Genomic DNA, 25438 nt, shown 5'->3' on the forward strand with positions numbered 1-25438 from the left:
TGCTGACCCTCCAGACTGGCACTCCGCAAGCTAGTGTGTTGAGCCCCCTGCTATGGCACAGTGTCCACTCCACCATTAAATATGCTGTTGACACCACCATTATCGGCCTGATTGCCAACTGTGACAAAATGACTTGCAGGGAAGAGGTCTACCCGCTGACTCTGTGGTGCCAGGACAATAATCTGACCTGCTTCCTCAAGTCTCTGCCCAGCTCCTCGGTTTTGCAGATGGCAGACCACACTGCCATCTCCTGTGCGTGAGCAGCTTTACATAAATGGATTGACCATCTCTAACAACCTGAACTGGGCACTCATGATGAAGGCTCGCCAGCCTTGCCTACTTCCTCAAGGGAAGCCCACCTCTCCCCCTCCGTTGGTAGCCGAGGCACACAGTGGAGTCCATCTTCTCTGGCTGCATCATGTCCTAGTGTGGTGCCTGCTCAGACTGGGTGGTGAAGGTGGCATTGGAATATGACTGGCACTCAGCCCCCTTCTGCTCTGCATGTATACAACACTCGCTGCCTTAGAAAGTCAGTCGGGGTCATTAAAGAGCTCAGCCACCCTGCACCTGGCACCCGGCCCCTCTTCTCAGTCCATTCTGACCACGGGCACTCACACCAGTGCATTCTGGGACAGTCCTTCGACAAAGGAATGGTAACTTCTAGACACCCACACGCAGTGTGTTTGTGTGTGTGTGGGTGTGTGTAGGTACAGTGCGTTCAGAAGCTCTCGAGACCCCATCACTTTCTGCACACTTCAGCGTGTTTCACATTTCATTTTAAACGTTTGCCATTTTTACCCATCAGCCTTCACTTCATAACCCACCGTGACAAAGTGAAGACCTGTGACCAGAAAGGTCTGCACATTCCTTAAAAATCGCAAAACTGAAATCTGTCCTTGATGTGTTCAGACCCCTCATGTAGTTCTTTGTCGAAGTTGCAGCTTCAGGTGGTCTTGGTGAGTCCCTACCAGCTTTGCACTCCTGGATTTGGCCAGTTGATCCCACTCTTCCTGGCATATCCTCTCAGGGTCCATTAGACTGGATGGGGGGGTGTCTGTGAACAGGGTCTCACTACACATAAGGAGTATGTTTGGGCCACTCCGAGACTTGTCCTGAGGCCACTCCAGTGCTTCAGGCCATTGACCCGTCACCCCAGTCTGAGGTGGTCTTCTTCAAGGTCCCCTCTGTTTGGTTGCAATTATCTTTTCCTCAATACCCACCAGTCTTTCTGTATTGGCGCCTCCCCATGCGTGATGCTACCACTGCTGTCCTTCACAGTAGGGATCGCATCAGGCAGGTGACATGGTGGCATGTTGTCCTCGCCAGACGTCATGTTTGGAGTTCTGCCTGGAGAGTTCAGTTTTTTTGTTTCGTCAGACTAGAGAATCTATTTTCTTTGGCACTCGGGGGCAATGAGATCCTTTTAGTCCCGAGTGCCCGCAGGGCAGCCGCTCCACCATGAACGCCTGATTGATGGGGGGGGTTGGGGGGCTGGCGTTCTGACGGGTTCTCCCATCTCGGTTGTTACAGTGACCACTGTGGTGCTGGTCACCTCCCTGACCAAGGCCTGCCCTTCCTTCCCAGTTATGTAGTGTGGCGGGGCAGCCAGTCCAGGAAGAGTCCATTTCACAATCCATGAGGGTCCTGAGCTCCTGGGGGCCCTCGAAGCTTCACAGATGGTTTGATCTCTGCCTTTCCACAGTTTGGTCATGGAGGTCTACTGAGGGGTCCATGGATGTCCTGACGTGCAGTGTGCCTGTCTAAATGATGTCTGGTCAAATCAGTTCACCACCGGTGGTCTTCAGTCTGGTCCTTAAAGGAGTCACCTTCGAGGTGCCACAGTAAAGGGTCTCACTGCTTCTCCAATTGAGAGATTTCAGTTTTTCATTTTTAATACATTTGCAGTCCTTTGTGGTCACTCACTTGGTTGTTATGGAGTTCTGACTGACGGACAATTCAGCCCACCACACAATAAAGTGAGGGGGTCTCGATGCCTTCCGAGTCCCCGCTGTGTCCATACAGTCACGTGACAAGGAAGTAGAAAGCTTGGCGGTGAAGGGTGAGACGTACACGGGCATATCGAGATTCGGTCTCCGTTTAAACAGAGTTTATAGATGAAGGGCAACAAAAACGGGCTTGGTGATAATCGACCAAAAATAAAACTGAACCGGTAATCCGTTTGTGCCCACCCCGTGGCTCTAATAGCTGGCATTGCCTGCTCACGTTGGCATTTCTTGGCATGTCTGCTTGCCCCAGACATCGACTTGGAGGATGTTTTTCCCGCTCCTCCATGCGGCTCTGGGATGTCTGAGGGGTGTCCTGTGTGCACAGCCCGTTTCGAAGCCCCCCACACAGCATCTCGGTGGGATTCCACTCCGGGCTTTGACTTGGCCATTCCAGAAGCCACCATTCCCTTCCTGCCAGCCTTTCCTTGGTGGGTTTGTTGGTTTCTTGGGGGTCTTTGTCATGCTGTGAGATCCAGTTTCGGTTAAGCTTCTGTTTTCTGACTGATGGTCTCACGTTAACCTCGAGCCCCCTCTGGTCCAATGAAGAGGCCATCAGAGGATTCAATGATAGATTAATTGATTGAACTTAATTTGTCCCAAGGGGTGAAATTGAGCTTTTACAGAAGTTGATGAATAAATAATGAAATATTATAACAAACTACAACAACAAGCCCACCAATGTCGGACTCCACCAGTAAGGCGCTATAAAGGCGTATTGCCAAGCCCCAGTCGCCTTCCTTGACACGCGTCCTCCATGCTGCAGTGCGTGGCATTGCTCATAGTGGCCGTCACTTTTGTCTCCTCCACTCCTGCCTGCGGTGGGTCCAGGGGGCGTCTCACCCTGCTCCCTTAATCCCCTTATTGACTTGGTGGGCTGATCTTGAAGTGACGTTAGTGGCTGTCACAGAGTTATTAAACCAGATAACAACGTCACTACTCACATTTAGGGAGTGCAGTCACCTAATAAACCAACTCAGTCCTGTCCTTCCTCTGTGTTACGAGACCATCCAGCCGGTCACCGATGTGGACCACCTCAATACTCCCCGAATGGTGACCACAGGACATGGAGGCTCTTTGGTGCGGTGAAAGCCAAGAAGCAGTTTGGTTTTGCTGATGTTCAGTTGCAGACAATTCTCAAAGTTCTCCCCCCAACTCCCCTCCTCTGTCTCGTCCCCCTCATCGATAGCCCCCTCTGAGGTCACATGACCTGCTGCTCTATTTCTAGTCTGAGGTGCACGGAATGATGAGACGTGGTGACCGGCCTGATCCATGTGGTGCTCACACAGCCCTTGAGTCTCACAAATGGTGGTCCGCCTCACAGGGGGTCCATCATCTGGACCCCACAGGCTCGTCCGCCTGTGTATCTCTGAGCTGACCCCTTAACAGGGCTGGCTGGCTGGATGGTACTGAAGGCACCAGAGAACTCGAAACACGGCGTCCTCACAGAGCTGCCAGCTTTGTCCAGTCTTGTGGAGCACACAGATCATGAGAACCTCCACTCCTGGCTTGGTCTGGGGGGGGGGGGGGGGGGGGGGGGGGGGGTAGTCCAGGAGCAGCCAGACGGTGGTCTCCACTGGTCTGTAGTCATCTGGTCAGCAGGCGCCCACCTTACAGTGCAGGCTGTTGTCCATAGCAGTGGCACTTTCTGGAGCCTTGGGGACAGACTGGGCAGGTGACAGGGGACACCACAAAGCTGGTCAGCTCCGGCCTTAAGTACTCGAGCATCAACTCCATTTTGTCGTGTAGCCTACTCGGTTCAGTGGTGGACGGACCGCTGGGCACGCTGGCTCTTTCTATAGTAGCAGTTTGAGGGGGGCTACTGATCACTGGAAGAAGGCGGGTCAGGGTGTTAGCCCACCTGACACCGGAGCCCCCCAAGTCCATTCCACACACGTCACGCTGAGTAAGTTGGTTTTCTGTTTCTGTGCTCCCTTCGCTTCACTTGGCTTTTTCTTGAACCCTTCAGAGACCCTTGGCACAGAGCTGAATGTCCTCCTCCTCCTCATCGCATTCTGAGACTTTTTAGCTCCTTTGTTGTTTTGAAGGCTGCTGCCCGCTTTTGTGGGTACCCGGGTGGTCTGGAAGGCAGTCCCTCAGTAGCTCCCCCCTGTGACTTGCCATGCTGGTCAAATGCTGTCTTTGACTCTCACCAGGCACGACATCCGATTACTTCGAGGGACCACCCATAACCACCCCCCCCACCACACACTGTCACATTTTATTATATATTTAAAATAGAGTGAGAGAGCGAGCACTTTGTCCCCAGGGGGTCTTTTTACAGAAGCTCTGTAAATAAATATTCTTATGCAGTGCTGTGCTGTGACAAATGACAAACCCACCCAGAGTGACTGGAGAGGACGCAAACTCCGGACTTGGCACCATCAAGGCATGTCGCTGTCGGTATGAAGGGGTCCCAGTCGCAGTTTGTGACACGCGTCCATGTCACAGGGAGGATGTGCGTCTACTCCACTGCCACTGTCCCATAAGTGAGGCCGCCTGCCTAGCTGATTTGATGAGCTGTTAAGGTCCCAGCAGACCACGGACCACCACAGAGTTGCAGAACACGTGTTAAAGGGGCGTGGCCTGTTGGGTACTCTTGTGTTGATGTCACCCCCCCCCCCCCGCCCTCAGATCTGCTCCTAGTCATTGATTTCCACGCAGCCCGTCGGTTACACTTGTCACGACTGTCCTTACGTCTTTATTGGTCACCAATTCACTGAGCCCTCGTATTTATTTATTTTATTTATCTGTTTCTATTTCTTGTCCCGTGTTATTTGTGGTCCCGTTATTTGGTGTCGCTGTACGCTGGAATACGGAGTATGAATGGGATGACAACGAAGCCACTTGAGTTTTTGTCGTCGTGTTATTTGAGGGTCTGTCTACACCCGCTGGAGACCCTGAACTTGAGATTCATCAGTCAGCTTGCCGGTATCCCGGGTCAAGGTCTCCTGGAATTCCTAGGAATTTCTCACCCGTGTGATCAAAGCCTGGGGCCTTCTGGTGCCCTTCTGTGTGACAGACTGATGTTGACAAATCAATCAAAGGCCACCTGAGCAACTTGCGCCATCACTTCGTGGACTTAGACACAAGAAAGCAGGTGGTCCCGGTCGGCACCGGTCTAGTCGAGATGAGGTGACGCGCAGATCTGGTCTCCTGTCACTTGTCGTGTGAAGGTGCGGGTGGTGTGGACGGCCAGTCCTTGCTCGTGTGACACAATGAACTGGACGGCCCACCCATGTTTGGACCCTTGTGCTCAAATTTCTTAGGCCCTGCCCCCTTTGTGCCTCGGGCCACTGCCTGGTGGCCGTGTACATTCCTTTGGAGACCCAGGTGACCTGTCGCTCGGCCTGCCCAGGGTGGTCTTTGCGGCCCAGCAGTCGCTCGTGAGGCGAGATTCTGTGCCGGCAGGGGTGCACCTTGGACTGGTGCTGCCGTGCGCCTGATTAGCGGCCCCCTTTTTTTGCCCTTACATGGTAAGGAATGCGCCCCCTGAACAATGCGGCCGTGAGCGAGCGCGTGTGCTACTTGATCTTTTATTTGGAAGCGAGGTGATTAGAGAGCGGCCGCCGTGGCAGGACCACCCATCGGCCCGTGTGCTCTCTCTGTGCGCCCTGCGCGGTGCCGCCGGGCCGAGGGAGACTCTTTTCTTTTGTGCCTCCATTTAGACAACTGCTAATTTAGCATCGAGGAAATTGATTAGCCACACTTGAGCTCAAACGGCTTTCAAACGCTCATCTGGGATTGGAAAGCCGCACTCGTTCTCAGATTACTGTCACCGCAGTCGAGAGCTCTTAGCCTCCTGCTACGCCAAATGGGCTTCGGCACTTTGGTAAGACAAAAATTAATAAAAGCCGCTTCGCAAACCTGACTTGGCGTCGTTTCTAATTTGACGAGTCTATCGGAGCTGCCGGGCCGCAGACGCGCTTGACACGCCGCCATGGACCTGCTCGAGGAATCTCGTTTCACGGGAAATTTATTCAAGAAAAAAAAAAGGGGGTGATGTCGCCGGCGCTCGTTGGCACTTCTCTTCATTTGGCTTTTAATTACAAAGCATTTCGGCAATCAGCGTCCCAATTACGGCGAAATGACAGCGCGGATATTGCAGCTGTTCATCAGCGTCCTTCACGACGTATTAGCGCACGAGTAACGCCGCGCAGACCCCTGACAAATGGCGCCTGCCCGAGTGCGGCCCGCCGGGACCCCTCTACAAACACTTCTCGATGGGACCCCCGGCGTAGCCATCCCACTGTGTTTGAGAGACCATCTTAAGAAGGGGGGGGGGGGGGGGGGGGGTGCGCTGATCCCAGTGGTCTCTGAGTGGATCCCAATGCCTTGGTGACGTAGAGCTGAAGTCCTGACTCTCCGCTGCCTTTCAGAAGGAGGAGTAGGTGCCCCCCGATTCTTCTTCAAGTGTCCCCAAGTCAGATGGTTGACCGTCGTGTGTCTCCATTGCTCTCGTTTCATGTCACTGTAGTCCCCCGTGTTTCGCTTTTTGTCGTCAATGCAGCTTCTTCCCTGCTGCTCTTCTCCAGTTTAGCTTTCCTCCCAGAATGTTGACCGTCGTGTCCCCCAGTGAACCTCTCATGATGTCACCAGGATGTGACCTTCTCCATCTGGTCCAGTTGGGTCTTTGCATTGATTCATTTCAGTTTATGCTCCGGTGTCTAAGGCCGCCGTCCTTGTGAGGGTCCGTTTGTCGTGGGCCCCCGTTTCACGTCCTTAACTTGCCGTGGTCTCTTCTGCAGGGCTGTTTTCCTGTCCCCTCTCGTGAATTCCTTGTTTTTCACATCTCCCTTCGTTTTGTATTCCCACTTTCTGGTGGATTCTGTTTCTTGTGTTGGGCTCCTTTGGTGATCTCCATGACTTTGGTTTCCTGTCCTGTCCCCCTTTTGCTGTCCGCTCTCTCTCTATCTTGCGTTGATTATGGATGCCCACCCCTATTTATCCCCCCCAATGCCTCGGTCAACATGAATTCCCTGTCCAGACTGAAAAGCGTCCCCGTGTGACTCCTGGACGTAAGAAATGTGACAAACGAGAGGAGAGCCTTCAGTCCTTTTGTCACTCGATAGCTGAGCTGTGCCATCGTCTCATCCTGGTCCTCATAGGTTCTGCTTCTACTCCTTGGCTCGCTAGTTTGTTCCCAAAATTCTTTGCGTGGACAAGTGCTCCTTGGCTTCAGTCCTTAATGTACTTCTCCTTAACGTCCTCGAGTGACTTCCGCCTCATCCTCTTCATCGACGCCTTTGAGAATTCTGAAGACCTGGATGAGGTCCCCCGCTCAGACTACATGGGTTTAAACCTTGGGCTCTGTCCCTTTACTCCCATGATGCACCTGGAGGCTGTTCTGTCTTTCGTGTGGTGTGGTGACTCCAGATGTGGTCTCGTGCTCTGTTGAACTTCATAATGGCCTCTGCACATTGTATGGATGATGAAGACTTGCTGTAGCTGGGGGTCTCCCATCTTGTATGCCCCCCCCCGTGTAGCACTTTGCACTTCTCCACACTAAACTCCTTTTTCCAAGTGCCCCCCAGACCTTCTGAAGCTCGTCCAGGTTTTCAGCGTCTGCCATTTCTCCGATTTTACCGCAGATTTCACAAGTTCACTAACTACAGCGAAGTCAACGTCACAAATATAAAATCGGGAAAAGTCCGAGGACGGACCCCCAAACTCACTGGTGACCACCGCACTCCAGTCTCCTCTCGCCTGTCGTCTTTGTCTCCTGCTGGTTGACCATTTTGAGCTTCAGTTTCATCGTTGAGCTCCGGTGCCCCCAGCTTGACGTCCGAGTTGCAGGCTTTGCTGTGGGTGCTTTGACAGGGTGGTCTTCTCCTGCCGGGCCCATGTGTCACTAGTTAGCAGACCCGTTTGTTTGTTTTGTTCTTTATTTTGCAGTTTCTTGTATTAGGAAGTTGTTAGTTTTTTCGCATCCCCCTTGGGGTCTCAGAGCACAGGGTCCGCCATTGTACAGCACCCCTGGAGCTAAGGGCCCACCAGAATAGGCAGCCTTCCGGAGACCAGCGCAGAGCTCCTGTGCCTCGTGGCCGCCATTTTGTTTTGTGTTTGAGTTCCTCGGCCTCTCGTGATGTTCTAAGGTGGTGATGGTGATGCCCAAATACGTCTTGACTCCGGTCATAGCACGATGGCAGACGCTCGTATGTACACACTGCAACTCCACTGACCAGTGAGAAATGATGAAAACGTCGCATTACGATCACGTGATTTAAATGGCAGGTGGTGGAAAAATGAAATGGAGAGGTCGTTAATTTAGGGACCACCGCATTTTCTCAGACTTGAAGGATGTGATGTCCGAGGTTTTTCCATAGTTGGTGAGAGATCTTTGGCCTTAGAGTCGCCATCTTGAAGACCGGAGTCCCGTCCCCTGGCACCTCTGCTCCAGTAGCCCCTCCCCTTTCGTGAAACCCATTTGACTAACTGGGAGGTTTCTTTCCACCACTGGTGTAGCACCAGTTCTTGATGTCCCGGTTGTATTGCCCACCATATGACCTCCTCCCCCTAATCATCCCCCTTGGCCACCTAATAGGTAACGTGTGACGAGTGCATTGGCCCAGGAGTGGCTGCTGCCCTCTGGTGGCGTGGTGGTTGAAGTGGCCCCTCACTATCCATGTCAAGTGCTATGAGCAGGTCAGAAAGGCGCTATATATATATGTTGTTGTCTCAGTCTGTGGTGCCTACCCACTGGCCTAGGGCTTCAGACATCCCCGGGTGATGCCACTTGAACTGTGTTGGCAGTGTGGCACCCATGGCAGTACCCCATTAGGACCTCATCGAGGTGATTAGGCCTTCAGTCAGGTGCAGAGTGGCATTGTGTCAAAGTACCAAAGAGCACGGGGGGGGGGGGGTGGCGCGCCGCGCCATTTCACATCTCGCCTTTTATTCCGCCGTAAATGGCCGATAATGAATAGCGAGCTGGAGGTGGGGGGCCGGGTGCAGGGCCCCCCGACGCCGCCCGCCTGCTTTCAAGTCTCCATCAGCCGCTCGCGCGAGATCAAAACATCTTCATTAAGGAGGTCCGGGCCGGACGCGCGGCTCCTGAATTACCCAGAGCATCTTCAATTACGGGCAGGTAGTCTACTTATCGATACACAATGGGGGGCACTCTGAATGGGCAGACTTGCTCGTGGAGAGCGCAGCGGGGCGCCCAACTGCAGAACACATCTGCTAATCAGCCAAGAGAGCGGCCAATTAGGCCCGGAGCTGAGCCTTGTGGGGGATCTGCTGCAAAACCCGGAGAAAAAAGTCTGGCATGCCCTCGGGATGTGCTGCCCGGGTCACTGACATGCCCTCCACAGACCGCCTACGACCGGTGGGTACCCCAGCTGAGTTGGTTGTCCAAAGAAGCCTCCAATAGGCTGGCGGGAGTGTCGGGGTCCGGAATCGGGCCCCCTGTGTGCCGCCGGGAAGTGGGGAGGCGGGCGGCTCTGCTATCGACAGACTCGTCAGGCGCTGGCGTACGTGGCGGCTTTTCAAAAGCGTGCAGACAAAAGAAACAGACTGGTGTCAGATAAGTGTGACAGACTGGGGGGGGCACACACGTCGAGGGGGCTTCTCTCGCGTCCAACTATTTATTGTCACTCTTCATTGTTCTACCTGTGTGTGTCGTCTGGCGCGTACGGGCGGGCACCAGGGAGGAAGTGTGGTCCGTGTACACCCGAGTGGTCAGCTGACACTGTGGCGTCTTTGGTTTGGCACCTTACCATTTCCTCCTGGGTTTGGTACCCTCCTGGCGCTGCCTGGCTACTTGGGAGGCTGGCGAGTGCTCCTGTGGGCTTCAGGAGCGGCGTGCTAATAAGCCCATAAAGCCGGATGCCATGGTAACGGGAGTGCGTGCCAGTGCTGGCCGGCGGCACTGATCTGGTTAGATAGAGAATCAGAGCAGTAATGTCACCCTTTCATTTTTAATTAGGCCCATATTGGAAGTGTCTCTCCCTTGGCAGGCGGGCAACGAAGCGGAGGTGAGCAGATGTGCCGTGGAGAAGTGGAGGTGTGGGGCACAAGCGCTTGTACACGGGCACCCCCCCCTTCATTATTCATGCCGCCTGAAGTTTTGATATTTTCTAAATGAATCCCTGAGGCCTGGCGCGATTGAAGCGACATTGCAGTGGCACAGTGGGCAGGCTGAGGGGCACCAGGATTATTACACTGTTAAATTATGGATGGCACACATATTAAACAAAACCGACGAGCGTGCGGGGTGCCCTTTAATGAAAGTGGGCCACCGAGTGCTGCCTTGCATCTCTAAAGTGGAGCAGAGGCTGGCACGGGCTGCGCCACCGGATGTGTCCGTGCGTCTATCAGAGCCGCGCTCCTTGAGATTAATGGACGGCTTTCAGAGCGCCTATTGTGTGCCGCCTCAATCCCCGCATTGAACTGGCAGATATGGCTCACGAGAGCTGAGGGCACGATGCCGCCGCTGACTTCTCAATTACCTGCCTTTGTTCTCGGATGAAGCGGAGAGAAATGCTGAGAAGTCTTAGCGCTGGGCTAATAAATGTGCTTGTGAGCCGACGCGAGAATGAGAAAGAGCGCGCCCGGCCCGTGCCAGTGGGCCCCCCCATGCCATAGTTCATCTGATGCCTTTTTCACTCAACAATGCATGAAAGTGGATGGCGTCTCATGTCGAGAGCACATTGTGGATTAATGGCTCTCAGCGAGCCTCTTATCTGCTGCACCGCCTGCTCTGTGAGCCGTGTGTGGCGACGGGCTCTACCTGCCAGCGGGGGGCCGCGGCCATGCGTGGCCCCTGCTTGCACCCCGCCTGCTTCACTTGGAGGTGGCACGTCACTTGTGCCTGGCGCTCTCCCTGCAGAGTGTGTGAATGCTGCCAGGAGGGCCTCAGAAGGTCTGTGTACCCCTGTTGGACCCCTTACCTGCTGTGCTTGACTCTGCCTGCAGAGGGCATAGGTGGGCAAGTGCTGCCATCGGGGGCTGAGATAATACAGTACCTGTCCCCTGTCTGCACCCCACCCCGCTTCACTTGTGGTGGCACGTCACTTGTACCTGGCGCTCCCAGCAGAGAGTGTGAGTGCTGCCAGGAGGGCCCGCTGGGCATCACCGGCTGGGCCTCGGTCTACCTGCGGAGGACCCCTCTGTCTTGTCTTTATATAGCGCCTTTCATATCTGTCTGGAGTGACATTGTAAGGTCAGGTGTTGCTCGTTGATTAGCAGTAACAAGTTCACTCAACAGTAGGAACCCCCTAGACCTGCTGTGCCCGGGGGGTATTGAGTGGACATTTGCTGCCATTAGGGCCAAAGATTTGTGCCCCTTTAGTGGATTTGGACACTGCCCAAGTTGTGTGCCAACAAGTGAGTGGGCATGGTGCCCCTTGAACTATGTGTGCAGTGCCCCCTTCTGCCTGAAGGGCCTGACAATGTCTGTACCCCAAGACCCCTCTCTTATATAGCGCCTTTCATATCTCTCTGCTGTTTGTCTATCTAGCTAAGAGTGCGGCGACACCTGAAGTACGAATGTCGGTGGATCGAGCAGATGTGCCTTCAGAAAGTCTGAGCGGGCATTGCTGCCATTAGGGCCCGAGGTTTGTGCCCCACAACTATCTGTTATGTGGCACCTCTCGTATCTGTGTATGACAAGTGTGACAGTTTCACACCCTAAGCCTGGCACTAGAGAGTGGTGACGTGTGGCTTGTTCGTGTGTCACATGAACTCTGACCACATGGCAGTAAGGACCCTGTAAAGTCACTGTGCCTGCCGAGGGTGTGAGTTGGCAGGGGCTGCCGTTAGTGCGTTTGTGGCACTTTTCTATATGTGGGCACTTCTCCGCCTGTGTGCCACCTTGTCCGTGGGTGTGGTGTGTGTGCCACGCCCACTTCCACCTGCGAGTGAGTGAGTGGGTTGGTGGTCCCAGCCTCTTACTGGACGAGGTGATGGGCACGTCTAGCCGTGAAAGGCGCTATATAAAGTGATTAAAGTGCCGCTCACAAGTTTCTGGAATGTTGAAAGCTTCGCCTCAAGCCCCCGATCTGCTGCCGTGTGTGATGCGTTCGGATGATTCAAGTGACGAGTCAGCGTGTTTTCTGCTATTAATAGATGTGCCAGCCTGCCGAGGCTCATGTGAGTGAAGGCGGATGAGAGACGAGCGGCAGCTTCCAGGGAGGTGCCAGCGGCACCAGGCGCTTCCGTGTCTTGTACTTCCCGTTTCCTGCAGCGCTCCCGTTTTGATGTTTCCGGCCTGGCCACCGAGGTAGCACTGGGCGAGGCTAGGAGGGCGTGCCCACCTTCTGGTGGGGGTGGCGGGCACTGGTGCAAAGTGCCTCGCCGCCAGACCTCTGGCCATCTAGGCAACGGGAGACCTGGTCTTTCGTTCTGTCCGCTTGACGCTCCCGTGTGCCTCTTGGCCCTGGCAGCCTCGCCCGTCTGCCCGCCCCTCGTCTCTGACGGCTTTTTAACGACTCTAAGCGGGAGCCTAAACGGTGCGAGTGCATCTTGGCAGAGTGGCGCTGCATCTGTCTGCGTTAGTGCCTGCTTGTAGCAATCAGCAGCTTTGCCATATGGCATCGTGTGCCGCTGACTGCGAAGACAATGAAATTAAAGGGGGCCGCGCGTGCTGGGGGGGGGGGGGGGGGGGGGGGGGGGGGGGGGGTGGGGGATTGCACACCACTCTCTGACTTTGGGGGCTTGTAACTGGAGCTGGGTGATTAGCGTCACCAGCTCCCTCTCATTGCACTTAGCATTCCGCTGGCGGGTGCCCGCCTGCCCGCCCGCCCGATTGACGTGATTGTAAATGAGAGCTGTAGTATGGAAGGCACTAATTTATCATAAGTAAATGAATGGATCCATCGGCGCGCTGGCCGCTCGGCCGTTTGTCACCCCGCCAGCTTGGTCAGCGCTTTCTTCTCGGAGAAGAGGCAGCCATGTCATTGTGTTTGACAGCTTTTGATTCTCTTGTCACATGCAATTTAGCAATAATTTGATTCCTTATACGGGAGCCCCCCACCTGCGGGGGTTAAGCAGCCACGAAAGCACGTGCCGCCCCCGCCCCCCCGACTCGTCATTACTGGAAATGGACTCGGCAGAAATCCCAGTGTGGTCCGTCCTGTCGCATGTGGCCGCCTTTCTAATCCGTTTGAGATGGACACTTTGCCTTTATTAAAAAAAATCATAAAATCAGCCCGAAAACAAAGGCCGGGGTGGGCCGGCGAGGCTTTTTAGATCATTACATCCGCGACTTTTGAAAGGATTTGGAAGTTTCCAGGCAGACGCTGGCCGTGCCGTATTAATCACTTTAATTCATGCTGTCCAGATTTCATTAGCTCCTGAAAGACTGCTCCCCGCACTGGATTAATGCGCGGCCTAAATGAATTGTTAGCCGCCCCCCGGGACCTTGTCGACAATCTACATGAATCTCCTGCATTACCACTAATTCGCCTTTGACAGCTGTGTAGATCACGCGAGTGGGCCACTGGGGGGGGGGCACGCCACCTCCCCGACCCCGACCCTAACTGTGGGGACCACAGCCGAGGTACAGGGTGGGCTCAGCAAACGCCATCCAGGACTGGAATAGGCCAGAATGACCACCTGTCAGAGGGGCGGAGCTAAGGGGAAAGGCCACCGGCAACACAGAGGAACCGTAAAGAAAAGCTACCTGCTAGAGGGGAGGGGCCACAGGGAAAGGACATGAGTCAGAGGGGTGGGGCAATAGGAAAAAATACTACCGTTAGGGGTGGGGCAATAGGGAAAGCCCGTGTGTCACAGAGGAGGAGCCATGGAAGAAGGACGAGTGTCATGGGAGGGCACCATAGGGGGAAGCTACCTGTCAGAGGTGGAGCTAAGTGGCCAAAGGGAGGGGCCTCAGGGAAGTCATACCTGTCGGAAAGAAGGGGCCATTTGGAAAGCCCTTGTGTCATGGGGCAGGGCCACAGAGAAAGAACATGTAATGGAGGGGTGGGGCCATATGGGGGGAGGGGGAGTGCCTGTCAGGGGGTGGCACTTTAGGGAAAGGCCACCAGCCTTTTGGGAACAAATACCTGTTAGAGGGACTCCCAGAAAGGCCATCTGCCGGTGGGGTGGTCCCAGAGACAAAAGACAAGAGTTTGATAGGTGGCTTTTCCCAATAGCCCCACCCCCTGAGTGCAGGGGCTGCAGGGGGAGGTCAATCATTTTAGTTAGTAGCTTCAAGATGGCACATTTGCACTGTGCTCTGCTCGGCTGGCACCTCTAACAGCAGTCTCGGACAGTGCCAGGGGTCTTATTTTGCACTGTCCAACTACCATATATTGAATTAATAGCATGGACAACAGTGGGGGGGGTAAAAGCTGTACTGGCACTGGGCATTGTGTAAGATGTGTGGAGTGGCACAAGTTAAAGCTGAAGTGGCAGAGGGCGGCGCTTGACGTGCTGTGGCAGTGAGAGGAGGATGCTGGGGGTGTGTGTGTGTGTGTGTGTAGGTGTGAGTGTGTCGGTGCAGGGCTGCGCGTCTGCCTGCTGATGTGTGTAGGTGTGCCCGTGCCCGCGTGAATGTTTGTCTCTGCCTGCGTGCCCATCATCCGCCATATGTTTTTTTTCTTTGTTTCTTTCCCCCCCCTGCAGCTCATTGCCGTTTATGAAGAGCAGCCGTCGCAGCGCCTCCTGGAGGGAGCTGGTGGTCAGTCGACAGGGAGGGCCAGCCCGGACCCCTTTGAAAACGAGCTGGCGACTCAGCTTGCGGCCTTCCAGCCGATTGGAGGCGAGATTGAGGTCAACTCGAGCGCCCTCAAATCAAGTATGTGTCTGGGCACCCCCGTTCTTGTCACTCACATTCTCTTGAATGCCAAATGGCACCGGTGCCAGCTTGCTCTGACCAGGCTCTGAATGCCAGGACTACTGAGCCTCCACATCTCGCTGCCATCCCCGTGCCAGCGCCGAGTGCTTTGATTTCTCTTGGGGAGATGGAGTAGCACGCCTGACAGCTGCGCCCCGTTGCAGAATAACATGCCATCCGCAGGGCATCCCCACCTGCACAGAGACGAGGGAGAAGGCAGAATGGCACACCTGTGTGCCCCGAGTCCCTCGTGTGGCCCTACTCTACTGACCTAGTGTACGGCCTGCCTCATTGTGTGCCGTGCCCTAGTCATGCATGTAACGTGGGCGCTGCTTATTGGTGGTGAACTACAAGGCACAGCTTCTCTTATGATGTGCCACTTGGCCCTCGGATGCCCAGCTCATTTTGAATTCCTGTGGATGGCTAGTTGAGAGCCCCCCATCTGTCCCCGTGCCTTGTGTACACGGAGGGCCTGGCACCACTAGAGATTTGGGTGGGCTGGGCACTCACATGTTTGTTCACACTTGACAGGCACACCCCTCCTGGTGCGGCGGAGCAGTGACCCAGCTCTCGGTTTGCCTGTCCACTTCCAAGCCGGCCATTCGCTGCTGGACAATGGAGGCCACCAGCCAGTCGTCACAGTAAGTAGCAGCCAGACCGAGGTGTCTCGGGGGTCCGGGGTCTGAAGAGGAAAAGGTGCGCCTGGTGTGGGGTGGGGCCTTACCAGAGCGTGGGCAGTGTGCCCACAATGGGAATATCTGGCTGGCACCGAAACTTTTAGGGAAGCCCCAGTGCCCTGTCCTAACCCCCCCCCCCCCCCCATTCTGGCGTCCTGCTGCTCTTGTGTTTTCTTTTCTTGTGCTGCCCTTTGACCCCGGTGACCTATGTGCCAGTTTTGGGAACGGCATGCCCTGACAGTCCATACCACTGGCCTGGATGAAGTACAACAGGCGGTGGCTTCCTGTCCCTCCTGTCACCATCTGTCGGGTGATGACATAAGTGTGACTGACCTGCCCACCTGGTGACCCCCCCCCCCCCCCCCCCCCCTTAATAGATGAACGAAGGCTTCTGAGCCCTGGCGGCCCAGTTGTCTGCCCGCCTTTTAAGGTGCCTAATTGGCGCCGTGTCATCGTTGTGATTGTTTGAGCCGCACCTTAGGTCATTAACTCCGTCAATTAGATCAGGTAAACACGCTTAATCTCCAGCTGCTTCTAATTGGGCTGGGAATATTTATCTCCTGCTAATCTTTGCGTTTGCAGGTTGGCGCGATTAGCTGCCCTGCTCATCTTGGATTAGGCACGGTCGCAGATTTGTGTGGGGGCCGGATTAGGCCTCTCCGCCACTTTCAGCCACTTAGCGTACCTCTCGGGGGGGGGGGGGGGGGGGGGGGCAAGTGTGGGGCCTGTCCTCCGGGGGGCAGCGGGGTGTCTATGGCCCCCCTGCCCTGCTGTCTGAGGGGACAGCTGCTGCCATGACCCCTGTGACGAGTGGCTGCCATCTGTCGGTGACGGGCGGGCGAGCGTTTAAGCAGGATTGGCTGCATTCTGGGGGGGCTTCTCTCTCACATGCCTGCTCTTAAGAGACGTAAGCAGATTTGTTTGGGCAGCGGACTGACTGGTGGAATGTGACCTGTTGGCCATTAATGGCACTTTCTCGGCAGGCAGGGCGTGACATTAAAGTGCTTTACAGCTTAAGGGAGGTGGTGGTGGTGGGGGGGGGGGGGGGGGGGTCGCTGGAGGGGATGACAAGTCAGTGATGCAGGGGGGGGCCAGTAGGGGGCTCTGACTGTCTGGGAAGGTCCTGATGCCCTGTTAACACAGCCGTGTCGCCCGCAGGTGCTGAGCCCGGAGCCAGAGGCTGTGGTGCCAGAGGATGTGCCCCCCGCAGTGACGCTCAGGTAAGAGATTTGCCCACGCACACACAGCCCTGCCCACCTGTTGTGGCTTCCTGTCCACCCCCCACCCCAGCCCTGAGCTCTACACACACTCCACTGCTCCTGGTGCTAATGGTGGCCACACCGTCGTCTCTTGTCAGGTTTATTGGTGACGCTTCAACGCCAGCCTCTTTATGAGGTCATAAAAGCCGCTCTCTTTCTTTCTTAAAGGGGGTCTTTTTTTTTTTTTTTTTTTATTATAATGGTGGGGGTGCTGAATTAGTGCAGACGCTGGAGCCCATGACAACAAGCACCCTCATCGTGTCCATGCCAGCCATTGGTATGCATGGTGGCACGTGAAGGGGACTCCTGATGCCACCCGTGCCGCTGCCCTGCGTCCACCTGACCCCTCTCTTCTCCTTTTGTCTCTTGTGTCCAGGGAGCTGACCAGAAAGGTGGACTTTGCCGGAGAGGACGGCCCCCTGGGAATTCATGTGGTGCCTTATTGTTCGTCTCTGAGCGGGAGGTAAATTGAAAGAGCTGGCAATTATAGAAATGTCGTGTTATTAGCCCAGCGCTGGCAAGACGAGAACAAACGGGCCGAGGGCCGGCAGCCGGGGAGACACAAAAGCCGTCCATTTAGGAAACTCCCAAATTGGATAAACATTGCATTGTGCGCGCGCCGAGTGAGCATTAAGGGCCGCGGCCGGCCACTCTGTGCGCCTCTAATCGAATCAGCAGCATTATGGAATTAGACGCAGTCGGGTGGGGGGGCGGCGGGACACACAATCCCCCTCTGACAGAGGAAGGGAAAGTACCCTCCAGTAGCTACCTGCATGGGGGGAGTGGGCGGGGGGGTGTCGAGGAGGACGAGGCAGTGGGGGGTGCGCGGAGGTGATGATGAAGAGGGGCCGGTCTGACCTGCGCTCCTCTCCTGGCAGGATGCTGGGCCTCTTCATCCGCGGCGTGGAGGAGAAGAGCCGCTCGAGGCGGGAAGGCCTATTCCAGGAGAACGAGTGCATCGTGAAAATCAACGACATCGAGCTGAAGGACAAACTGTTCACTCAGTAAGTCGAGGCCCCGGGTGGGTGCCAGTCCAGTGCCACCCCCCCTGAGCGTGCCCTTAGGCTCCTTTTGTTCTTCGCAGGTCACAGGAGATTTTTCGGCAGGCGATGAGGGGTCCCGCCGTCCACCTTGAGGTGCTGCCGGTGCACAACTGTGAACAATACGAGAAGACCCTCATCGCCCATCTATTCAGGAAAGAGCAGGAGGAGCAAAAGCTCGCTGAGGACGGACCACCGCAGCAGACTGGCATGGTCCTGCCGCCCTCCGGTGAGCCGACGCTGGTCAGGAAGAGCTCCACTTTGTCCCCTCTCCTCGGCTTTGGGAACAAAAAACTGGGCAAAAAGGTCCGGATTGACCTGAAGAAAGGTAGGCCTGTAGTTGTAAGGATTGTGTGTCTCTGTGATGGACGTGCGCTGGACAGTGTCCCACCCTCGCTCATCTGCCAACAGGTCCAGAGGGGCTGGGCTTCACTGTGGTGACCAGAGACTCATCAGTGCACGGGCCCGGCCCAATCCTGGTGAAGAACATCCTTCCACGGGGGGCAGCTGTCAAGGACGGCCGCCTGCAGTTTGGAGACCGGATCTTGGAGGTGATACTTGTGACCGATGACCAGTAAGTGGGCCGCCAGTGCCAGGCCACTTGGACTCACGTCTCCTTCCTTTTAGGTGAATGGGAAAGACATCACGGGAAAGAGTCAAGAGGAGCTGGTGGCCATGCTGAGGGGAACAAAGCAGGGAGAGACGGTGTCCCTGTTGGTGGCACGTCAAGAGGATGGCTTCTTGCCTCGTGAACTGGTATGGCTTCTGTGTTCTTATGTAGCGCCTTTCATGTTCTGAGGAGCCAAACCGAATGTTGGTGAGAGGGGCCGCTTGGTGTGACTTGTTGAACAGGGGAGTGTCCTTCGCATTAATGGGCATCACCCGTACTGATGGGCCTGGCAGCTGGGTCACAAATCCCAAGCTCCATGTCCTGAAGGTGACAGTGACCGGCAGCTAGATCCAGGATGGACACGGTCTGCTGACATGGTGGGATTCCTGAAGGGCCCCCAAGGACCAGCCAGCTGCTTCCTGCCCGCTAGCCGCTTCTCGCCGATTGTTTTGTTGCTGCCGTGTTCGGCAGGCGTCCAGGAAGCACTTGACACACACTGACCGACTCGGACGTGCGCTGGACACTGCTGAGCTGGAGATGCCCTCAATGTCAAGCACAAGTCATGAAAAGGGCATGACACATGCCAGTTCACCCAGCGCCCGCTGTGTAATGTCCACTTAGACACAGAGCCAGGGTGACGGTCCTGCGCATCAAGTGCTGCTAAACCGAGAGGCACTGGCACCACTTTGTAGGAGCTCCCCGGTGCCTGCTGGGCACACCCCGCACTGGCACCTTTGTCTCTCTAGGCTGGAACTGATCCTTGTGAGTGGCCCTCAGATGTGATGAGACAGTGAAGCGCGTGGCGCGTTGCCAGGTGCACCTCCTTCCTGGAAGTGTGTATCGAGTGTCAGCCGCCCGTGTAAATTATCAGCGTCAGCCAGCCCAGCGTGGGGGTGCCGGGATACCAGCTTCCTGCCCGCACAGCAGGGTGCTGAGGTTAGGGAGCACATTGCGCCCTGCCTTCCTGTTAGTGTGTCCCTGTTGCCCCCTGTGTGCCGCCCGGTGTGCTCTGCTCCTCCCTCGGTTTGTTTATTGGAGGGGTGTTTCCTCTTCGTGTAGTTGGCGTGCTATTGTGTATGCGGGCAGCTGACGCGGCACATTCTGAGAGCGCTGGCGTGTGTGTGTGTGTGTGTGTGTGTGTGTGTGTGTGTGTGCGTGTGTGTGTGCGCGCGCTCCCACACCTCGCAGATGGAGGCTGAGCAAAGAGGCGGCTCCACCCTGTCGTCTTGTTGTTTTTCTTTCTTTAGAAAGGTGAGCGCCCCCTGCAGGAGGGCAAAGAGCAGCTGCTCTTCGAGATCCCACTCAATGACTCGGGCTCGGCCGGACTGGGCGTCAGTCTCAAGGGGAACAAATCCAGGGAGACGGGCGCTGACCTGGGCATCTTCATCAAGTCCATCATCCATGGCGGTGCTGCCTACAAGGTGAGATGTGCCCCCCCCCCGACGGCCTGCATTAAGTGACACTCCAGTGAGTCTCTTAACGCTCACAAATTCACCGCTGTGAGTATTACCTGTAATTAACACGCTAACGAGCAGCTTAATTAGCGCGGGCACACCCTGCACCTGCCAAGCAGCCAGCCGAGCGCTCACGAGTGTGTCGTCTTCACCACACGGCCTGCTGACTCAGCCTCTCCTCTAATCAACTGTGTGTGCGTGGGTGGGGGGTCATACTGAGGGTCAGGGGCTGCTGGTGGGCGTCTGTGGTGGCACCTGAAGGTGGGCAGTATGCAGGGAGCAACTGAGTCCTGATCTAATGAGACAATGTGACAAGGAGGGGGCGGTGACGGCTCGACTCTCCTGACCAGTTGGCTTTGTGGTGGCAGCCCCTTGGCACACATCAACCGTGACAACTCTGTTAACCCCTGCTGTGCTTTGGGCTTACAGGATGGGCGCCTCAGAGCCAACGACCAGCTCATCGCGGTCAATGGGGAGTCGCTGCTTGGAAAGTCCAACCACGAGGCCATGGAGACCCTGCGCCGTTCAATGTCCATGGAGGGCAACATTCGAGGAATGATCCAACTGGTGGTGCGCAGGAGTGTCGACAAACCCACTGAGGTAAGAGGAGGGAGTGAAGTGGTACTGCGCAGTGGTCTGCCCGGCCCCCCGATGTAACAGGGCAGAGTGAATGCTGGTGGGGCCTCTGCTCTGTAAATGGGCACCCGGGGCTGCCCTTAGCCCATGCACTTGAAGGTGCCATGTATAAAGCTATCTCACATGCTCCTTTTCCCTGCAGGACGCTGGTGGTGTGGCACAGAAGAAGGTGGGCAGTGGCTCCTTGCAGCTCCTCAGTGGCGAGCGCCTCCCTGGTAGGTTTTGTGTCACTTTGCTTTGACACCTTTGTCCCCTTTGAAGGTCTGGCTTTTTATTCCCAAAGTGACACCTGGGTGTGAGGTTGTAACTGCAGGCATGGCGATGCCAGGCGGAGGCGGGAGGTGGCACTTCGCACCCCGCCGTACCCCTTTGTCCCATTGCCCCTCCTACTCTTGTCCTCACCTTATTATCCCACCCCCCCCCCTTGTTTTCCTGCCTCTTTTATTTCTTTCTTTTTTTTTTTTTTTTTTAACCTGCCCCCCCTGCCCTCCCCCTCCCAGTGAGCAGCCAAATGGAGAACTTGGACCAAGTCGAGGAGGACAATGACGAGGCTCCAGCTCTCCCCCCCCCACCCAAGTGACATGGCAGTAGTCCAGCCCCTGGTGAACACAAGGTAAGCATCTGTGTGAAAGACGCTATATGAAGAGCCGAGGGTGCCGCCGTGCCCAGCAAGTCCCAAATTAGAACTCGTGACTCAGGGCTGCATCTCGTTCAGGTTCCACCTCAGGGGGTCACATCTCTGCCCTTGGGGCTCAGGATTGCCCACCCGTGTCTGGCTGACCCCGAGTGCTATCGTATTGTCAGTCCTCCGCCATGTTTAGACAGGTGGCCATATACACGTGTGCCAGCCTTGGCAGGGTGCAGCTTTCTTCTTACCCTGGCCTGTATTGTGTTGCATGCTGGGTAATGCCCATTGCTCACTTGCTGTGTCTTTTGTTCTTCAGCCATGGGATGGACGCCGAGGACTTCCACTCCGAACCAGCAGCCAGCCAGCTGGGCGAGACGGGGAAGCTGAAGACCTCCAAAAGCATGGACCTGGGTAAGAGCAGAGGGTCAGGCACACCACCCCAGATCTCAAAGGAGTGCTCTGGATATAGCGCCTTTCTTCTATCCCAGACGGCCTGGCTACCTACAAGTGTAGTACCTGCTTTCTGCCAGCTCCACAGAGATGCCATGGTGCTGTCCTTCATCTGCCAATGCTGCCCCACAATGCCAGGGGCAGAGCAGTGTGCAGGACTGTTGGTGTCCGCCATGCTGGACCCCCTAATCCCCCCCAAAATCACCAAATAATACAAATACTGTACTGAAAGGACCCACACGTGCCACCTGTCCCCTGCTTGGTGTCTTCTCCCAAAAGGCCATTTGGTGTGGCCAGCGCCTGTTTAACAAGCAGGGGTCCCTGATGTACCCCACTAGCCATTTGAACCTTAAAGCAGTGAAGGGCGGGTCCACCTGTCCAACTTCTGTGTCTCATCGCTATGCCACCTCCTGCACGCCAGCCTATCCCATCTCCTCAATATGCCCCGAGCATGTGGCACTGGGAGATGGCATCATGGCGTGAGCTGTAACATGGGATTGAACTTGTGTAATGTCATGCCTCATAATCTTACACATTTACTTAGTTGGCTGACACTTTTATCCAGAGGGACTTCCACCACTTGAGATACAGCTGGTTCCATTTTCTTGTTTTTCCAGCTTGGGCACAGGTGGGTGAAGTGACTGCTCAGGGTCACACAGTGTCAGTGGTGGGATTTGAGCCCTCGACTTCAGTGTTTGAAGCCCAGAGCCTTGGCCACTGCACCATGGAGGTGTTACTGAACGCCTTTGGTGCCCTTCAGTCTCAATCCCGAGCACCCATGCACACCTCTAGCCAGGGGAGCCCCCTCATCCCGATGATGTGTGAGCCCTTACCAGTGAAGAGTGCCCTGGCGCCATACCCCTGCCAGCCTGAGTCACCAGAGTGTGGCATGTACACATGACCCTCCTATGTAGCACCTTTCGTAGGGCAGAAGGCACAGAGTGTTTAATTGGCACAAATGCCAAGTTGGCATTCTGTGGCATGTTGATGTGAGCTTTGTTTTTTTTTTTTTTGCAGTGGCCGATGAGAGCAACGTTGGATCCCTTGTTGAACAAGTGCCAGGTGAGCACCCCTCTTGGCCTGCAATACGTCTGGTCACTGAGGAGGATGATGATGATAATAACGACGACGGTGAAGGCCCAAAGCACAAAGAGCTATGGGTGGGGGGGGGCCACTGAAAAGGGGAGGTTGGCAGTGCCCTCCTGACAGCCATCACACAAGGAGGTGGAACACTTGGTGCATACCCTCTTGCAGTTCAAAATCCACCTGAAGCTGAGCAGGTTTGGTGCCCAGCCAGGACTTGATGGGAGACTATCTAGGAAAAGCGGGCTTGCTGCTCTTCAGAGGTGTTGGCAAGGCCAGCAGGGGGCACTTACCCCTTTAGTCTGTGTGGATCAATGGTGCCGTCCTTCAGGTGAGACCTGGCAAGGTCCTGACTCTCTCTGGGCACCCTTCATAAAGTGTGGGGTGTACCCCAATGTCCACTCGGAATTGCCCACCACACATTAGTCATTCTTGCCTCCTAATCCTTCTCTGTCCCTAATTGGCTAACCATCTCTCACTCTTTCACCACCTAACCGCTAAATGTGTGGTGAGCTTACTGGCACAAAATGGCTGCCATCTCGTCATCCAGATGGGTGCTGCGCATTGGTGGTGGTTGAAGTGCGCCCCCACCAACTCCGTCTGTGTCAAGCTCATCGAGTAGAATTAGTATTGTTACTTGGGATGCCAGGCTGTCCCGTCTTCACTTGTTGATTTGGGCCCGTGGAGGCTGAGTGGCACAACTGGGCCCGGTGAGGCTTTGCCGAGTGACACCATTTCAACATTAGGAGCACGATTGGGGGAGGGGGGGTGGCAGCATGGTGGCGGCTGATCTCTTGGACTTGTCACCCCTCATTTTTTTTTTTTTTTTTTTTTTCCCCCCCATCTTCCTCATCCTCAGCCGCCTTGCATGCCGATGACGTGGGCCCCACTTTGGGCCTGAAGAAGTCCAGCTCGCTGGAGAGCCTGCAGACTGCGGTGGCCGAGGTGCGCAAAAACGAGCTGCCCTTCCACAGGCCGCGCCCTCACATGGTACGAGGACGAGGGTGCAACGAGAGCTTCCGGGCGGCCATTGACAAGTCGTACGATGGGCCGCCGGACCTGGCAGAAGGTGCGTACCTTGGTGCTCGCCTGGACGTAGTTATGCCCCCTGGTGTTATCGAGGGTCTGTTATGAATGCCCGCCCGTGTGTGTGTCTGGTGTAAGTTTGCTGGGAACTGGGGGTCCTGCCTGCCCTGACTTGGCTGTTGCCTTGGTGATGCCCCGTCTTTTACCACAGCCTGCATTTCTACTCCCATCCACAGATGGCCTTTCCGACGAGAGCTCGGGCCGGGAGACCCCCGCCAGCGGATCCTCCCGGCAGGGAGTTGGCGAAGCGGAGGAAGGCAGGAGGGAGGAGAAGAAGAAGAAGAGCAAAGAGAAAAAGAAGGAAAAGGCCAAAGGCAAAGAGAAGGAGAAGAAGCGGCCTGACGAGGGCGAGGAGCAGGACAAGAAGGCCAGGAAGAAGGGCTTTGGAGCCATGCTGAGGTAGGGCTGGGCAGGATGTGGGGCGACGCTCCTGGCGGTGGGCCGGCTGGCCAGAATGCTAAGCCCCCCACCCCACCCCCCTCGCTAGTATCCCACTCTAGTGATTTGGCCGTTTTGCTCCAGCGGGCTCTAGAAAGCGACTGAAGATGCCTCTGGGCGGCCTCTTTGTGCCCGCTTGTTTTTCAAGGCGGGGGGGGGGGGGGGGGGTCTGCCTCAGACGCCACTTCAAAGGGTTCGGCACCTGGAGAAAGTTGAGCCGCGCAGAAAGAGGGCAGGAAACAATTAGAGACGCGACGGCAGTGATTGATGACCTCCTCGGCCTGAACTTCCGCCCCACTCTCGAGGACCCCGGGCCGCCGCCTTTTCATTTCGCATTCTGCTGACGTTTCCCAGTCGGGCCAGCGTGCCGCTCACACTACAGTCCTGCTTACCCACTCCGGCGCCAGTCTGCCCTCTCGGGCACATCCTAAAGCAGCCTTAGGTGACAAAAGCCATACGGTGGGAGGACCTCGGAGCTCCCTGAATGGACAGACGGCAGGGACAGTTGGCCTGTGCCGCTTGTCACTGCGTACAGGGTAGGGCCACCTCGGTGCCACACTGCTCTGCCCGCACGGTGCCATGACTGACCCTTTGTTGACTGAGGGCCCTTTGTTTTTAGCAGGGAGTGGGGGGGATCTCTGTTGTTACAGCTTTGACCCCCTGCTGTGAGAAAGTATTTGCCCCCTTCCTGATCTCCCCTTCCGATTTGTTTATTTTATGGCCTCAAAAGACAACATTGGAGAACGCGAGCCCACAAGGCGGTTTTAAAATTGGGGGCAGGCCAGGCTCGATGCCCTAGTGACAAAGTGACCGTCCTCATAGTTTTATTACTGGACGACAGCACCTTTAGCAGCATTTAACACGACTCGAGGCCTCCTACGATTGGACTTCAGTCTCGCGTCGCCCGCCTGGACTTCACTTCAGACGTGCTGGTAGTTGGTGAGCATCAGTTGCTTGTTTCAGGCACCTCTGTTGGGGTCAAGTGAGGACTTTGATAAGACCACCGCAGGACATCGCCCCTTTTGGGCTTTGGCTCATCGGCCTGCTGCAGTATTGGCACTGCTTACAGTTAGGCTGGCACCTTTATATCGAGAGTGACTGGTCACATGTCCTGTGGGTGAAGTGACTCGCTCAGGGCCACACAGCCAAATCCGTGACAATAACCAAGTGACGAGGTCACAGCCTGGCCTGGATGTGCCCAGTCTTTAAGGAGGTCTGCTGTTCATCTTGTGCCGCGCAAACTTTTGGACTCCGTGGGGTTCTTTGCATTGGTGTCCCGTCTCCAGTGGTTCCCAT

The 25438-nt window shown here is 55.7% G+C and overlaps 1 protein-coding gene across 1 annotated transcript in view; it reads left to right on the forward strand.

The window, feature by feature from the left end:
- Positions 1–25438, forward strand: part of pard3ba (par-3 family cell polarity regulator beta a) — a 46179-nt gene that overhangs the window by 15767 nt on the left and 4974 nt on the right. Inside the window, exons 4-19 of the mRNA XM_051930450.1 lie at positions 14571–14742; positions 15313–15422; positions 16617–16678; positions 17094–17180; positions 17596–17721; positions 17802–18085; positions 18169–18308; positions 18385–18513; positions 19615–19788; positions 20251–20421; positions 20600–20672; positions 20958–21033; positions 21402–21496; positions 22553–22597; positions 23478–23687; positions 23881–24103. Of these exons, the coding sequence (XP_051786410.1) occupies positions 14571–14742; positions 15313–15422; positions 16617–16678; positions 17094–17180; positions 17596–17721; positions 17802–18085; positions 18169–18308; positions 18385–18513; positions 19615–19788; positions 20251–20421; positions 20600–20672; positions 20958–21033; positions 21402–21496; positions 22553–22597; positions 23478–23687; positions 23881–24103 (2177 nt within the window). The remainder of the gene's footprint in view (positions 1–14570; positions 14743–15312; positions 15423–16616; positions 16679–17093; positions 17181–17595; positions 17722–17801; positions 18086–18168; positions 18309–18384; positions 18514–19614; positions 19789–20250; positions 20422–20599; positions 20673–20957; positions 21034–21401; positions 21497–22552; positions 22598–23477; positions 23688–23880; positions 24104–25438) is intronic.

This window comes from Erpetoichthys calabaricus, chromosome 8 (assembly GCF_900747795.2).
Source record: "Erpetoichthys calabaricus chromosome 8, fErpCal1.3, whole genome shotgun sequence".
Classification (NCBI taxonomy): domain Eukaryota; kingdom Metazoa; phylum Chordata; class Cladistia; order Polypteriformes; family Polypteridae; genus Erpetoichthys; species Erpetoichthys calabaricus.